General features: G+C 35.7%; 1 protein-coding gene across 1 annotated transcript in view; it reads left to right on the forward strand.

Annotated features, from left to right (window-relative positions):
* LOC127630853 (phosphatidylinositol 4-phosphate 5-kinase type-1 beta-like) overlaps positions 1–10,081 on the forward strand; it is a 54,845-nt gene extending 44,764 nt beyond the window's left edge. The window contains exons 8-15 of the mRNA XM_052108685.1: positions 622–812; positions 1,298–1,381; positions 1,508–1,556; positions 1,670–1,754; positions 2,946–3,098; positions 5,632–5,770; positions 7,779–7,896; positions 8,438–10,081. Coding sequence (XP_051964645.1) covers positions 622–812; positions 1,298–1,381; positions 1,508–1,556; positions 1,670–1,754; positions 2,946–3,098; positions 5,632–5,770; positions 7,779–7,896; positions 8,438–8,440 — 822 coding nt within the window. The 3' untranslated portion in view covers positions 8,441–10,081. The remainder of the gene's footprint in view (positions 1–621; positions 813–1,297; positions 1,382–1,507; positions 1,557–1,669; positions 1,755–2,945; positions 3,099–5,631; positions 5,771–7,778; positions 7,897–8,437) is intronic.
* The last annotated feature ends 8,384 nt before the right edge of the window (positions 10,082–18,465 follow it).

Consider the following 18,465-nt stretch of genomic DNA (forward strand, 5'->3'; position numbering starts at 1 on the left):
TAGAAACTTAAGCTTTTTACATGATATGCTGATAAATAGTCATACCTATGAGTCAAACTTACACTAAAAACAGTGAGTTGATTGTGTTCTGTCAAATCACATACAAGTTAATTTGTTATTTGGAATTGTTGTGCATTTCCTTTTTTGTGCATTATGGGTATTTTTAGCCAGTAATCTCCACAGAGGGCTTTTGTCTGGTGACCTATTATTGACTAATGCTGATACTCTGTTTAAAGTGTGTAGTACTTCACTCATAAACGGCACTTGTCCTCTGACTCATTTTTGAGGTACTGTGCAGACTTTCCCCAAACAGACAACCTTTTCACCTTACTATTATTTCATTCAGATTTTGTATTTATTTTCACATTAATTATTGACGTGAGATTTGATTTAAATCATGCATGGATCAAATCTTAAATACTGAATTCACTGATAATGATTATTCATAAATAATGAAATCAGAAACATCCAAACAGTAAACAACTTCAGATGTTTCAAACAGATGCTGCAGTCTTTGTGGATTCTGATTTAAAAGAACAAATCATATTGTGCTTGAGATTCAGTGTGTTCAATGTTTCTTTAGACTGACTGCTGATTTAAAATGTTTTGTATGTGGTTCAGGTGCTGGAGAGTTTTAAGATCATGGACTACAGTTTGCTGCTAGGGGTGCATGTGTTGGACCAAAGTCACAGAAGAGACGTCACTGTTGTGGATGGCAGGAGAACTGTAGCACAGAGAGTTCTTTACTCCACTGCCATGGAGTCAATTCAGGGAGATGGCAAAGCTGCTGAGGCCTTGACAACGGATGACACGTGAGTCCCTGAGTATTTTAGCTGTTCATATATATTCATAATTGACATGTTATGTGAATATACACACATAAACGGCTTAATGCCTATTGGTTGCTAATTATAGATTAAGGTTTTATTCATTTTTATTTATTGTGTAGCCAGGTGAATATCATGAATGATAAATTTCTTAAGATTCAATACGTTTTTTTTACTCATTTTTGCATTGTGACATTATTTTCATTACAATTTAAGCACATTTCCCCTTTCAATTCTCATCACTATTTGCCAAAAAAAAAAAAGGGGGGGGAAAGGGAGGAAAAGGGGGGGGACAATGACAACAACAAAAAAGAAAAGGGGAAAAAAATTCAAAGGTAAAATGTTTGTTAAAAATGTTTCTTTATGCAAAGTAACTTTTTTTTTTCATTACTATTATTATTATTATTATTTTAGGATGAAATGTGACTAGGACATGTTAACATAATATGCAAATGTTTATTTTTCTTCAGAATGGGCGGTATTCCTGCAAGAACACACAGGGATGAGAAGCTACTTATTTTTTTAGGCATAATCGACATTTTACAGTCTTACAGGTAAGCCTGACTTACAACAAATCCAAATATCATGTCACATGTCAGCTGGCATCACTTTACTTCATTACCCAGTCTTTACATAAATCCCTTATCCCTAACAATATTTCTCATTCATTTCGCCTCAAGATTCATGAAGAAGTTGGAACACTCATGGAAAGCACTCGTCTATGATGGTGTAAGTCTATTTGTTTCATATCTCTGCTCTCTGTGCTTATAGGCTGTTCATACTACTGGGTTATTAAAGACGCTTCACTGTTTAATTGTATTCTCTCATTCTCTTTCTCCTAGGATACTGTGTCTGTGCACAGACCGAGTTTCTATGCAAACAGATTTCTCAAGTTCATGAGCACCAGAGTATTTAGGAAGATTCATCGTAAGTCAACAAGATATGTTTGTTCTGGTGGCATGGCTGTGTATTTAGATTGATTTAACTAGCCCTGTATGCCAATAGAGCCATCTTTACACTGCCAAGGTGGCACAGAAGCTGCATTTACACAGACTGTTTAATGCTGCTCAGAGCAAGCATGAATGCATTTACACAGAAAATACAATTGCATGCATAATGAGATTATTGTTTGAAATATAACATTTTGAATATAGAAATATAATATGAAATGAATGAAAATATGAAATGATACCTTATATATTAAACTAAATTATGAAATATAAGCTTTATCATGACAAAAACGATGTTTAAGGATGCTCTGAAGTGGGTAAGAGCAGGTTTCATTTAGACTGGCTTTTATGCTGCATTGTGTCTTTACGCATCATTTTAAGCAGGCACAGAGCAGGATTAACTCTGCTGTGTAAAGACACCTTAGTTCTTGATTGGAAATGTTGGCATTCAAAAAAATGGCATTTTGAACAAAGAATTAGATCTAGAGAGTAAGGAAAGTTTTTCTTTTACTAGAAAAGTAAAGTTTGTCAAGAAAAACTTTGAATGTTGGCTAACAAAGTTTGCTTGACTGGGGTTAAATCCCTGTTTGAAAGCCTGCAACCCTGCAGTTTGAAGCAGGCGTTGAACATTGCCGTTTTAGGGTTATGTATGCCATTTATGTTAAGCTGTTGCTAAGGTATTCTGACTGTAACTGATTGATGGATTGATGGATGGATTGATGGGTGGGTGGATGGGTGGATGGATGGGTGGATGGGTGGATGGGCGTGTTGGTAGGATGATTGGGTGGATGGTTAGATGGACCAATACACTTGTTCTCAACGGTCATTATTTCCCCACTCATTTAATTTGCAACATTATTTTGAAACAGAATTACATCAGTACCTCTTTCTTAAGTTTGTTGTTTCTTTTAAGTTTTTTTTTTAGCTAACAAGAATGAATCTGTAATGCATCATGTTACTATGATTCTTTTACGCCATTTTAAGGTATAGCAGAATTCAGATTTTTTATTATATGCTTTAAAATTATGTTCGACTGAGGGAAGAGATTTAATTTCACAGTCTAATTGGCCACTGCCAGGTAACTGTTAATGGAGTTACATAATATCTTCAGTAAATTAAGATTTCTCTTCTCTTTCTGCTCACCAAAACTGTTGCTTTGCATCTCCAGCAAATCGTTACTCCCCAAGCAAAAGGGCGCGGAACTCCATATCTGCACTGAAGTGCTCCTCTCAGGAGGTGCTGTCCTCACAGGAGGAGAAGAGTGAGGAGAGGGCGGACAGACTTGGAGGAGCGCGTAGTCTAGCCAGTCTTGAAGGACAAGGTGGGCGGCAATGACTGTTGATCTCTTAGGAAAAAGGTTTGGTAATGTTGAGTATGTTTTTGCACTTTATTAAACATTAAAGGGTTCATGGTATGAGGAATCAAAGTGTTCTTCTGAGATCTTTTTGAGATAAGAGGTTGATGAACTATGAAAACATGCTGAAATTTGCAGAACTTCAAATTTCCTCCTCATGCCAAATAGAGCATTTATTGTAACTGAGCTTCAAAAACATCTCGTTCTGATGGGTGATCAGAAACTTAGCCCTGCACAGTAACGGTGAGGTAATAAAGAGAAAGTAGGATAGATATGATTATTCCTTAACACCAGAATAACTTATGATAATATCTGCGAAAGTTTGCCAAACCTTTTCCTGGCTTTGTGTAGCACCTGCTACTCTGCACATGCTTCTAAAGAACACTAAAATCAAGAAATTTCAAAAAAGGTCCCTGATCATTTCAGTCAGACTTTTAACCTTTTATATGGTACTTTTCAGTGCTGATCGTTTTATGAAATGTAGGCTTTCCAAAGAGGCTGTTATTGAAAGATGGGGCAATGAAAAGCTATCCTATTACTTTAGGACATGACAAAAAACCAGTAGCCCCTGTCATTTCACATGCAAAGGTGGTGTTTTTTAAGAAATGTTCCTATATCAATACAATTTAAGGTCAACTGACAGCATTTGTGAAATAATGTTAATTACCACAAAACATAATTTCGACTCATCCCTCTGTTTTTTTTTTTTTAAAGCAAAATTATCAGTTACAGTAATACACTTATTATAGAAGTGAATGGGGCCAGTCCATAAACATTCAAATACGCTCTTCTTTCAAAAGTATAGCCACAAGAGTGAACATTATACGTGTTTAACATGATTTTATTGTGAAAGATGGCATACAAACCTTATCTGTGTAAATTTATATCAAGTATTACAACTTCATTGTTATGACGATGTAATGGCAGTACACCCTGCACCTGTAAAATAAAAATGTAAGTAACATTGACTAGATACAAGTAAATGTATCTCATCTGTGATTTTAAAGTATCGTTGGTTTTATTTATATATTTAAATTGAGTTATATCACGTTCCCTTATACAGTATAAGGGAAAGTAGGACTGGACTCTAGGTCAGCCATATGGCACATCGGATTCTCAGTACTTAATTGTACTTTTACAAAAGTGCAGATTTGAGCAATAAGTAAAGAAGACTGGCTTAAACTTAACAGGTTCCAAGTTCACCAGAGGTAACACTAATCACCCTAAAGGTGACTTCATAAAAATCACAACTATCAACCAGCTACAACAAAATATGAATAGTAAATAAGAAATTTAAGAAAAATTAAATACATATTTAAAGAACAATTATTCGTTTTCGACATAAGTTCCCTTGTTTTGACCAAACATGCATAATTTATTCAAGTGCAAGGGCTTATGGGTGCTCCACACAGCCACAACTTTGACTTCAAGTACTACAAAATTTTAAAATTCATAATTATCAATACAAAGTTTAAAGAACGAATATATTTCAGTTATGATTCCAAAATGTGACACTTCAAGTAGTTTAATTAGGACCACTTAAATGTTTTTATTAATGACAACTTTATGATGAGTAACGGTAACATAATAACAATTAGTAATTATAGTAAAATTAAACTTGAGTAGACTAGACAATTGTTTTTTACAATATGAGAACTATTAGTATTTCAAGTGTGTATTCTGATAAACAGTAGTGAGGTGAAATTATTTAATATAAAAAAGGTTGAGGCAAATAAAAAGACAAGGTAGAATCATTTTCTGTGGTAATCAACATTTTACCACAAATAGTGAGTTTACAATGTATTGAACCTGGAATATTCCTTCAAAGGCACAGCAGCTAAAAAAATGACCCATTTCATTTTAAGAGTCAGAGAGAGGGTGGAAAATAGTCTGTTATTGGCACACAAAAACAACTATAATATAAGTGTACCTTGGGGGAAATTAAATTAAATTTGTCTCTCTGTTGCCTCACCCAGTAACCCCCAACCCACCCACCCACAAACATGCATGCATAACATACACATTTACATCTTATCCCATTTCCCATGTACTTGAGAACATCAGTTCTGTTGCAGTTGACATTTGTAAATAGGAAATGTCTCCTTTTTGTTTACTGCATGAAGTATCATTTGAAAAACCCTGAAAAACAAGCTGCCATTTGAGGCATTCCAGAAAGCTATTTCTTCCTCATTCAACTCACTGCATGAACACAAGCTATAGTGTTAAGAAGCAAAAGTTTGCCATTGTCCTTGTGTTTACTTTTGCACTCCTGTGTTAGTCATCAGTTCAGAGCTGCTGCTGGATATGAGTTGTAATTTTGCAAGTGATTAATGGTTACTTTCTGGTAAATGTCTGTTTCCTTTGTCATTTACTGTACATTTAAAAAATAGAGTTGATTAGGACAGACAGTACTGTATTTTATCTAAATCTAAGTGTATTGTAACTTTCACTATACCTTTCCGTACCCTCCTCATATGATCTCTATCATCTCCTACCATAGTGTTCTGGTCCTATAACCGTCCTGACCTGGTTCCTCGAACTCATTACCTATACGAGGCCTCTTCCTTGAGCCACACCCTCTCTCCACCCCCAGTGTTCGTCTCACCCCCACACTACCTGGAGGCCAGATCAAACAAAAGGTGACACCTTTCACACACAACTTACAAACATTCTGACCCTTAGCATCATTCAAACCCAAAAACCTTACACAAACATTTTAGCTTCTCCCATCACTATACTTCAGAATATAGTCAATGCTACATTTAAAGGAATAGTTCACTGTCTCGTCTTTCAAAATCCAAGTGACTTACTTTTTTCCGTGCAATGAATGTGAACGGTGAAAGTGAAAGCTATTTTATGGATTCAGGACACTTGGAATACATCACATGAGGTGTTTGATTTACATTTATGATAATTTTATGGTGTTTTTTGTCCTTTTTTGGAGCTTGACAGCGCTGGGACACCATCCACTTTCATTATATGGAAAAGAGCAGCTTGTGAAAAAGAATTGTTTAACACCTGCATTTGTATTAGAGAGAAGATAGATTCCTGCAGGTTTGGACATGAGAGGAAGTGACGAGAGAGCTTGCTTTTGGGTGAACTATCCTTTCATTTGTTTGATTTCAATTTCCATTATGAAGCCTATTAAATTTGGCGTGAGCAACTGACCAGGTGCTGTCGTGCTACACTTGTTCTGTTGCTTGATTCTAGGGTTTAGTTTTCACTGATCTCCTACCTTTGACACACACCTGTTTTAAGTGGATTTCCTGTGAAAAGATCTCATAAATATTTCACCTGCTTGCTGAGGAAGGATATAATGGAGGCATTGTTTTATGACACAGAATACCACAGGGGCATTTGGTGCTCCTGAGCTTAAACAATGATTGTTGAATTTAAAATGTTCAGCTTTTATCTTTGATTTAACAACATTATTGATTAATAAATGGTGCTGAATAATACCTGAAATTGTACAGCTTGTTTAGGAGAGGTGTGCTAATACTTTTCTAAGCAACCAGACTTATACTTATATTTCATCTGGTGGATGATAAAAGTGATAGGAAAAAGTGTTTTGAGCCTTATTTAGGAACCAAAATATTATATACTTAGAGGTGTTCTCTTGACTTGCCTAGTAAGCAATCACCTAGCAACTACCAAGAACACCCTAGCAACTGCATAGCAATTTCCTAGCCATCATGGCAGTGAGTTTTTCTTTAATGTGACTCAAGCCAGGTCTCCTAAGCAACCAAATTGGCCCAGTTACTAGGGAGGGTAGAGTCATATGGGGTAACCTCCTAGTGATAATGATTACGGGGTCTCTCTCTCAATGGGGCATGTGGTAAGTGTGTGGATCACAGAGAGTAGCATGAGCCTCCACGTGCTGTGAGTCTCAGCATTGTCATGCACATCGAGCCACATGATGAGATGCGCAGATTGAATATCTCAAAAGCGGAGGCAAATGAGACTTGTCCTCCACCACCCGGATTGATATGAGTAACCGTGCCACCATGAGGACCTACTAAGTAGTGTGAATTGGGCATTCCAAATTGGTAGAAAAAAGGGGATAAAAAAAAAAGAATAGATATCATATAATTTAACTGACGATCACGATCAATCAGACAATCTACATTTTTACCCAGTCCTAGTTGGAATGACTTGCGATGTGTGGAGCTAGTTAGCCAAGTGCTGTGCTGCACACCAAATGAAAGGTGTACTAATGGGTCAAAAAAACACTTTGGCATGGATGAATTCTAGAAAATGTTTGATTATGTCCAGGACAAACCTGTGTTTATTAATACCCTCAGTGTCTGAAAAGTTTCATAGCCAGAGGTGTGCTAAAAATACAAAATGCAGCAACAATTCAACAGATTATTACAGGCAATTAAAACATAAGCATATTCATAAGTGGATGTAGATGGTCAACAGTTCAGTACAGAAATATTACAGCTGAAATGTTCTTTCTTAACCTCCTTTTCATAAACAAATGGACAAACCCACACAACCTTTCACAGATAACTGCAAACACACTGTTAAGCAATATTTTTGGCATTTATGAGACCAACTTTTTGCAGTGATGTTGAGGGCTTTTAACTTGTCTTTGCGCTTTTTAATGACGCTCTAATTCAATGGCATTGTTTCCTTGCGGATCAGATGTGGCATTGTGTCTTGCTCAAGTTTTACATTGGAGGACAGCGCCATCTGTCTGTCGTCCGAGCAAAGCACCATGGACATAGATCGAGATGATGAGTCAGTGCTGGACGTCTACTTTGTAAGTTTGTCCATTTATAAAAGTTAGTGGATTGGATCTACAGTTTTAGGTGTATACATACATATATATATTATATATTAAAATGTTTTATTACACCTTTGTAATACTTGGTAGTAATTGGTAAATGGCAGCATTCTGTGGTCAAATACTGTGAATACGTGTGTGTGTGTGTGTGTGTATGTGTGTGTGTGTGTGTGTGTGTATATATATATATATATATATATATATATATATATATATATATATATATATATATACTGAGTGGGCATGAGGGTGAGTAAATCTTGAGAGAATTTTCATTTTTGGGTGAAACATTCCTGTCATTTATTACTGTTACTTTTATGTTACTGACTATTATTAATGGCTAATAACTCTATGGACTTTGAAGATGTTTATTTAATATTTTGTCTTTTGATAGATTAGGTAAAAGGGTTAGTTCACCCAAAAATGAAAAATCACCCTCATGACTTTTTATTTTTTGGGTGGACTGCTGCTTTAACTTCTACACAATCTCTAACATTTGTTACCATTTTTATTTCAGTGAGGAGCCAAATGAGATTATCCTTAATCATCTTTCAGTCCTCCTCATCATCTGCTTCTGTGGTCCTCTGGATGTGCCAAGAGCACCCCCTGCAGCCAAACAATTAAAACACACAATTGTGCAGATATTCGCCAATATAACAGCTACAACTGCCAACATACATATCTGTACTGTACATCAAATCACAATACAAAACTTTTAAAAAGAAAAGAAGCATTTACAGTGCACCAAGATTTAGTCCCAAGAGTTGTAGCTTTAAGTGGCCTGAGAGGTCACATAATCTTATACTCATGGATGCTATCAACCCAAAAAGCAGAGCTGACTGTGTTTTTGTGATTCTTCACCACAAAAGAACTTTACAGATCTTAGATAAAATGGCAGCTCTGGGGTCCGACTGATGAAAGACTTGACTTCATGTGTTTTAATCATTCTTTTAGGAGACATGCAATAAATTTGTTAATCTGTTATGCAAACAGTTTCTAAATGGCTATCCACTATACAGTACCTCTTAAAGGGATAGATATCACGATACAAATTAATTTAGCCATGTTGTTCTAAACCCGTATGACTTTGTTTCTTTTGTGAAACACAAGAATATTTTAGGCAATTTTTGTCTCAGTCACCATTCAGTATATGGAAAAAGATGCAATGAAAGTGAATGGTGACTGAGGCTAACATTCTGCTCTTTTGTAAGTCATATGGGTTTGAAACGACATAAGGTTCAGTAAATGATGACAGAACTTAAATTTTTGGGTGAACTATCCCTTTAAAGGACTTTAGTGGCCTTGATGCAATGCTTAGTAACTCAAACTCTAGATAACAAAGCGGTTTAAATATTTTTGAAATGTGCAATTTTCATACGTTATGCAAGTGTGTTGTTGTAGTTCTCCTTACTGGAGTAATAATCTTGACATTTGAATTCCAAGGAAACACACAGTTTCTAGGAAACAGTCAATGTGTGACTTCAGTTCTCAAATCTATGAGCACAGACATGCCATGTACTGTAAGTGTATGTTTAACTTTCACTGTACAACTTTAGTCTTGCTCATATTTATGCCGATACATCAGCTCCTGATAATCAAGGGTGGAATACGTATCAACAGTCAACATTTATACTCTGCAAAAGAAAAAGAAAAAAATCTTAGTCAATATTTTTGTCCTTAAAACTTGAAGTAAACAAAAATGCTCAAATTGTTTTGTTTTTCTATTGTGTTTAGCATAAATGTAACAATGTATTAAGGTTTATGCTTAAATAATATAAAATCTATTTGCCATTTGAGGTTAAGAAAAAATAACTTCTTGAAGATACAGTATATTCTCTGAAAACATCTCAAGTAAATTTAACTTGTTAAGGACGTTTAAATATTTTAACTGGAAAAGACAAAAATATTGATAAAGAAATTAATTTTTGCAGTGCAAGTCTACAGTTAAGACAAATGCCAGAATTGTTTTGTGCTTAAATGCAGATAAGAAACTCTTTAATGTGGGACGGGGAGAGTTTCATACATGCAAATGTATTCTCCCAGGACATCCTTATTTCCGAAGGCATCAAATGAATTGCTTTATCTTAAATGCTATGCTTCTATGATTTTAAATACTGTCAGAAATGTCTTTAAATATTATTGCATATTTTTTTTGTTTTGATGCCATAATTTATTAAATCATTATTATAAATAACCACTGTGTTCATCTGCATTTCATGTCTTCATTGTTTTGTTGAAAAGTTTGCGTATGGTGATTGTTTCAATTTGAATCATTTACAGTATTTTGCCAAGAATTTTGATCAAAAGTCACAACAAAAATCACAACACTCAGAAAAAAAAATATATATATAAAAAAAATACTAAAGAACTCTAGCAAAATGCTGCTACATCACAGATTTTTTTCTGCACCTCTTCACTGTAAAGTCAGTGCATATGTGTCAGTTATAATTAATTGTAGAACACTTGTTATTGTAAGAAACTTAATACATTTTTATTATTTAATAAATTAAATAAATGTATTATTTAATGCATTTTTATTACAGTAAAATCAGTGTGAAAGCACAGCAACCAGCAGCCAGAAATAAACTGTGAATTCACTTTTTTTATATTGTAGTGTCAACATTGTAAAACATCCAATGTGACATTTACAGTATGTTCCTGACTACATTTTGCTGTAATTCACAGTGAATTTTACAGTAAAACAACTTTGTTAACCAATAAGGTTGTATTCATTAACATTAGTTAACTAGATTAGGTAACATGAACTAACAATAAAAAATAATTTACACAGCACACAGTAACCTTGGTTGATGTTAATTTTAACATAATATATATCTAAAATGAGACGTTATATATGTTATCTATACAAAGTTAATGCATTATGAACTATTGTATTTTCCTAAATTAACATGAATCTAGACTAGAGTAATAAATGCTGTAATAAAGAATTGTTCTCTGTTAGTTCATGATACCTAATGCTAAACCACTAGTCCCTCTCTGCTGCCCCTCCCCGAGAGCCCATCAAAAAGGCCAGATAGCTGCCCTACTTCCTAATGTATGTATCTATGTTATCCAGCCTTCTATACACCACATTGCCGCCCTGCCTAACTCAACGCACCACTCACGAAATGAGGGCACATCAGACAACCTCCATCCCCAGAGGATTAACCGCCTGCCAATCATCATGCTGTCAGGACCCAGCTCTCCACATATTTATCACCAACATGCAAGACCGCCCCATCCCCAAAATCACATTCTGGGGCAAAATGAAAACCGAGTGTCGACCACATCACATACAAAGTTCTGAACCCTCAATCAAAACTCTTGGATCTTAACACATCCCCAAAAAACATGGGATGTGTTCTGATTGGCATTGCCAGCAGGTGGGTGTGTCTTTAAGACTAAGCCTATACAATCTATAGGGGGGTCCAATAGAATTGATGCAAAATCTTAAATTGCATAAGGCGAACACTTGTATCTCTAGATGAAGACTTGACATTTTTTAGATTCTTAGCCCACACTTCCTCCTCCAATAATTTAAATCTTTAAATCAAGTGTAAATCTTTCTCCCCTACTCTCTTGAGAGAAGTTAAAGCTCCATCACCTAGACTCTGAATTAGCAGGGATTAATACACTGATGCCTCATGACCTTTTCCAAAAGCAGTATTTACCACTTCCTGAGTATCTGCCGCTTTAGGGGGGTATATGCTACTCCCAAAAATAGCAATCTGACGGCAAAGTTGTCGAAGGGGTTCTTGTATGCGTACATGGGCTGTTTGAGTTTAGAGGGATGGACGACATTTGGCACTGTCATGCGGGGGATTAATGCACACGTTTTTCTTTTTTCTGTTTGTTTGTTTCTGGGGGAAGTTCAGGGTTAGATTGTTGCACTAATGTTGGAATGTGGTCTTTATCATTTTGACACAATATATATTGTATTATATGTCAAAATGTCAAATGTTAATATGAGTGGTCTATCTATGATAGTGGTCTATCTTCACATGGAATGTGAATGGGTTGGGGCACCCCATTAAAAGAAGTAAGGTTTTTTCTATTATTAAGCGTAAGAAATATGATATAGTGTTTCTTCAAACACACATCTATCCTCGCAGGAAGCTGAAACATTTGGGAAGATATGGGGTGGACATGTTTTCTTTAGTGCTGGCTCAATTAAGAGCAGGGGAGTCATTACATTGATAAGTAAACATTTACAATTCAAATGTCTCAAACAGATTAAAGATAAATTAGGAAGAGTAATTATTGTTTTAGCTGAAATTCAGGTGCAAATGTCTTATTTTGGCTAATATTTACGCACCTAACATTGAGGATCAAGACTTTTTTATAGATCTTGAAGGGATTTTGCATGCCGCTGGCACCATTCGTGATTAAATATTGGGAGGAGACTTTAATCTTTTGATGGACTCAGTCCTTGATCACAGTGAAGCAAATATGTGCAAGCCACCTATACCAACACTGACGCATCACAGGATGTGTAAAAAGCTTGGTCTTACAGATATTTGGAGACTTTTGAACCCATCTGGTAGGGACTATACATTTTTTCATCAGTCCATAAGATTTAATATAGAATAGATTTTTTGAATATATTTAAGTCCCTCACTTCATCTGTTGTTGATTGCTCAGTTAGAAAAATTGTAGTCTACTTCGTGGAATTGGAAGGGATTATTAAAATTGCCCAGGCAGAGCTGAAGCACCGTGTGTCTTCTAATGGCCTCAGGGAATTGACCCGATTGAAATACAGATATAATACTATTTTATTGTGGAAGGTAGAGGTTTGGCTATTCTTAAAAATGACAAAGATCCGTGTGAGTGTAAATGTTGCCATCCAATTTCCCTGATCCAGCTTGACGTTAAAATATTGTCAAAAATTTTGACTAACCGATTAAGTAAAGTTATGACATCAAGAGAATTTATGGCAAAGAAGAATGGCATGTGAATAAATGTGCATTCAGATTGTGATAATTTAACTGATTTGCCATTGACTCCATTTATGAAAAGGACAGTTCACCCAAAAATGAAAATTCTTTCATCATTTATTACCCTCATTTTGTTCCATATGCATATGGCTTTCTTCCTAACACAAAATATGTTAAGCAGGATGCTAGTCTTTGTCACCATTCACTGACATTTTTTTGAAACAAGATGCAATTGAAGTGAACAGTGATTGAGAAAGAAAGTCAAATGGTTTAGAGCAATAATATTTGAACTATCCCTTTAACAAAGTATTAAACATGTAAATTCAAGGCTGATCTTATTTTGCTCCTTTCTGGTGACTGGCAGACTCCAAGTAAGGACTTGAAGGACATCTTGCTTGCCTTACTAGAGATGAGGTACATGTGGACACTTTGTATGTGTCTACAATAATGTAATAAATAAGCATTTAAATATAAGACTTTATATTCAAAATTAAAATTAAAAATGAAATCATGAGAAAAATTAATTCAGTTCAAAGTGTGTCCAAAATTTTGTAAGTGTATTTTGAAGCAAAGGTTTAGGAAAACCTGTGAAAGCTCCTGTTCATAAATGGTTTTTATGTGAATGTTTCAAAACTAGGCCTGAGGAAGATTCTAAAGATTTGTGGTCAGGTTCCAGAGCTGCCGGATCAGTTGCCATTGACAGAAAACACACAGCTCATTGCCAGTGTTCTCCTCAACAAGCTTTACGATGATTTGCACTGTGACTCTGAGAGAGATAACTTTAGAGATATCTTTGATGACTACATTAAGTTCCACATTGGCCATAAAACCCTTTTGAATAACACATAATACAGGTGACTGAACAAAGCTGCCTCTACAAAAATCTGATATATGGCAATAAATGCAAAAACATATTTAATACTTTGTGTTCATAAAGTATAGATTTCACTAACATAAACACACATTCTACACGTTCATATTCTACATATGCAACATCCTGTAAATTTAAAATACTACACAAATTGCTGTTTTCACACAACCCCAATTCTGAAAAAGTTGGGGGAAAATGCTAATAAAAACATAAAGGAGAGATTTTTTAATTATATTCACCCTTTGCTATATTGAAAGCACTACAACTGCACATTATATAAAAAATGTTCCTTGTGTATTTCATTGTTTTTTGAAAATGTACAGTCATTTCAAATCAGATGTTTTCAAGGTGCTCCAAAAATTTGAGACAGGGGCAATTTAAGACTAATAACAATTTGACGAGTTGAACTAACAAGGTGATATGAAACAGGAGATGTTAAACTGGTAAGGCAATTGTGTCATAGTATATAAGGAGCCTCCAATAACAGCCTAGACCTTCAAGAGCCAGCGTCATTCGAGACTTGTCAATTTGCCAACAGATGCTTCAGCAAATAATCCAGCACTTTAAGAACAATGTTCCCCAAAGACAAATTGGAAGGATTTTGGCAATTTCACCCTCTACAGTGCACAATATAGTTAAAAGATTCAAGGAATCTGGTCAAATCTCAGTGCTTAAAAGGCAAGACGAAAACCACTCCTGAATGTGCTTGATCTATGATCCCTCAATTGTCACTCTCTTAAAAAATTGGCATTCATGTGTAATGGAGATCATGCACATGGGTATCGCTTCAGTCATGTCATCATCCCGTCTTGTTCACGGACTCTTAGTTTGACACTGTCATGGACATATGCTGTAGTCTTTCCCCACACTACATTTCCCAGGATGCATCATCATTACTTTTACCTGTTCCCCATCAGTGTTCCAAGCTGTACTTTGTATTGTGGTTTCTTGTGTTTGTATATATTGCCTCGTGTTTCCTCACACGTTGTGTAGTCTCGTCTTTTGTGGCATTGAGCTAAAGTCGTTCTTTTGTTTACCAAGCCTAGTGATATTTATATTTGTATATTGACTTCATCATCATTAAAAACTGCATTTAGGTTCAACCAGCATCTCTCTACTTGTTCATACTGACAATGGGCTTGGGATAACTTTAGTAAACCTTTGTTAGTCAACACTGTTCAGAAGCGCTACTGAATTCTCTGGGCTTTGTCTCATCTTAGATGGAAAGTAGAACAGTGGAACTGTGATTTTTGGTCTTTGGAATTTCTGAAAAACAAAGCCATCGTGTTATCCGGGCCAAAGAGGAAAAGGACCATCCAAGCTGTTAGTAGCATTAGTATCGGGTCCAAAATCCAGTGTCTGTATGGGCCAGGGGTGTGTCAGTGCCCATGGCATGGGTAACTCATACATCTGTGAGAACACCATGAATGCAGACAGATATGTAAAGATTTTGGGGCAACATATACTGCCATCTAGAACCTTCTTTTCCAGGGATGTCCCTGAGTTTTCTGAGCAGGACAACTTCAAACCACATACTGTACAGATTTCATGTGCATAGCTGTGTAAGCAGAGAGTGTGGGTGCTAGATTGGCCTGCCTGCAGTCCTGACTGGTCTCCAATTGAGAATGTGTGGTGCATTATGAAGCACACCATTCAGCAACGAAGACCCTGTACAACTGTGCAGATAAAGACCTACATAATGGAAGACTGGGGGAAAATTACACTTTTTAAACTTAACAAACTTGTGTCGTCAGTGCCCAAATGCTTGTGTTATCAGCTTGTGCCCAAATGCTTATGTCATCAGCTTGTGTGGCTGATTTATAATGTCAGTTTATTTATTTTTTAATTAATATACGTAAATGTTCATATACATTTTCTCTTATAATCGAGAGAAAAGACCATCCTATATGCTGTAGCCTGCACCCTGGTCAACTGCACCAACAGCTATGAAAAGAAAGAGATGATCCCTGAGCTAGTACAGCTGGCCAAGTTCTCCAAACTACATATACCTGAGCAGCACCTTAAGGTAAGTACATACACTTAGTTCCATCCATCCATCCATCCTTCTTTCATTCCTTCCTTCAAAATTCATGCCAATAACCCATCAGCAGATTAGTCGATATATGGATTTTAAAGTGTTTCTCTTGTGCTTTGGGATAAGAAGAGTTCATTGAAAGGCTAGTGAAGAAGCTTTTGAAAGCTGGAGTCACATCAGCACTCAATGTCATGGTCAAAGCCGATAATTCCATCCTGACTGAACAGACTAAAGAGATGCTGGCATGGTAAGACCCTAGTTAAGTTCTGCAACACACTGTGGCCTGATGATATCAGTCATGACTCTCTACTCATCCCTTAGCCATTACTGACATTAAAAATGCCCTCTTTTGCCCATGCAGAGTGTTCCTTGCATTGGCCGAAGATGTTAAAGATCGTGGCACAATTGTAGCTCAAGGTGGAGAAAAGGTAAGAGGCCACAGATCTGATCACATACCCTGTAAATACTTCAGTAAAACTTCAAACTTGTGAAAATAAACCTATTCACTACTATGTGCAACAGGCCTTGAACCCATTAGCAATGTTGTAATAGGATCAGCATAAATAGATACTGTTGTTAATCTAAAAATAAAAATTCTGTTTTTTCATATAGAATGACAAATTATGCTTCAATGTTTCCAGCAATAGTTGTCATAATTGCATTTTTACTAGTACAAATTGAAATGACAGAACTCTATCATTTAAATTTTACTAGGGTTGGTGAAACAATTATTTTGATTCTTAAAACAATCATTTTTAAAATCATCTCCCTGATGAAAAATCTAAATTTTTATTTTCTTTGAAAAAATAAACTTCAATGATTGATATGTGAATATAGGAAGCTGTATTTGTGCAATGATTTGTAATTGTGCAGATTTTCTGTGAAGCTTTGTCTCTTTAATTCTTTCCGTTTAATCCTTTAATACTGCTGCTGCAGCCATCAAAGCGCCGCTTGTTAACTGTCGGACACCGAATCCTCTGCTGTGGGTAATAATCCTGTTATTATGCATGCACAATCCACAGGTTTATTTGTGTATTGGAACTTTCTGCGTTTTTTACTTTTCTTATTTTAATAGTTTTGTGGAATATGAGGTTATAATTATTTAGCCTATTTAACTGTTGAATATCTGTTAGTTACCCTGTGAATGTGCTGTGATTAGCATCCATATATCCCTATAAAACACATCTGATTGGGTAACATGCGACATAATGCAGCCTAATACATGGGTTATTGTGGCAGGGCGGAGGGTGGGGCCGGGTCGTGATCCTACACACCCGGTCCCGTATTAGGCTAATCAAGCCTCCGTGAGGGATAAAGGTCGACTGCAGAGGATCGTGCGGGAGAGAGAGATAGTTTACAGACATGTCCGTCATGTGTGTTTGTGTCCTTGTTTTAAGTTGTTAATTAAAATATTATTTACATTGAAAAGCCGGTTCTCGCCTCCTCCTTTCCATTGATCCCTTTACAGTTATTATGACTAATAGCTCAGATAACGCACCGACTGGTCAATTAGTAGTACAATCCTATCTTTTACCAGTAAATTCTGTATTACAAGTTGAAACAATGTCATTTCAGAACTAATTGTTCTCCAGTAAACATTTCTTTCTAAGAAAAGGAGTTAACTTCACTAAATATATCAAAACATCAAATCGCAATACTTTAAAAATCGCAATACATACCGAATCGGCAAGTAAATATTTTTGTAATATTGAATAGGGAGGTTTGTGCCAATTCCCAGTCCTTATTTTACTACAAATTTTTTTTTTTTTACAGAGCTCTCTAACTTATTAGAGGTGGATTAAGCGATTCCTGAGAAAGACTGTTGATATTTGAACTTCACAGCCAAACAAACACATATCTCCCTTCAGTGCTCCTTCAGAAGCTCCGCCCCCCAAATTCATGCACTTGCATTGCCATAGCAACAACACTAACAACTAGGTGAAGTGAAGCAAAATAGTAATTGTGATGAGTAGGAGGGCTTGGCCAGGCCGTGAGGATGCACACCCGTCCCTGAATTGTTCTAATCATTTGGGAAGGGGATAAAGACGAGCTGGAGGAACCACTTCAAGAGAGGAAAATACATATGTGGCCACTGTGTGTGTATGTATCTGTGTGTTTAAGTTGATTATATATATATATATATATATATATATATATATATATATATATATATATATATATATATATATATAAAAAATGACTTAATATCTCTACAATTGAATATTTATTTGCAATGTTTTCATTGACCCCATTAATTTTTAAATACAGATCTATACAACATTTCTACAAGTAAGAATTCCAATTAGCGAGCTCTACAATGTAATTCTTACTAGTAAAAAACATCACATTAAAGATGTATAATTGTAAAGCACTGTAGTTGCATTACTACTGTAGTAAGAATTAAATTGTATAGATCTTTAATTGCATTTCTTGCAGAGCTCTGTAACTAATTTGGAAATCTCTGCAATTGCATTTTTACTAGTAAAAAAAAGATGGCAGAGCTCTGTAATTGGAATTCTTAAATGTAAGAATGTAATCGTAGAGCTCATAAATTGCAATTCTTACTTGTAAGTATGTAATTCTAGAGCTCTGTAATTAATTCCAAGACCTCTGCAATTGCATTATCACTAGTACAAATGCAATTGCAGCACGTCTTTGGAATTCTTCCTAGTAAGAATGTAATTTTTTTGCCATTTCATTGGAAT

This window comes from Xyrauchen texanus, chromosome 37 (assembly GCF_025860055.1).
Source record: "Xyrauchen texanus isolate HMW12.3.18 chromosome 37, RBS_HiC_50CHRs, whole genome shotgun sequence".
In the NCBI taxonomy this organism is placed as follows: Eukaryota; Metazoa; Chordata; class Actinopteri; order Cypriniformes; family Catostomidae; genus Xyrauchen; species Xyrauchen texanus.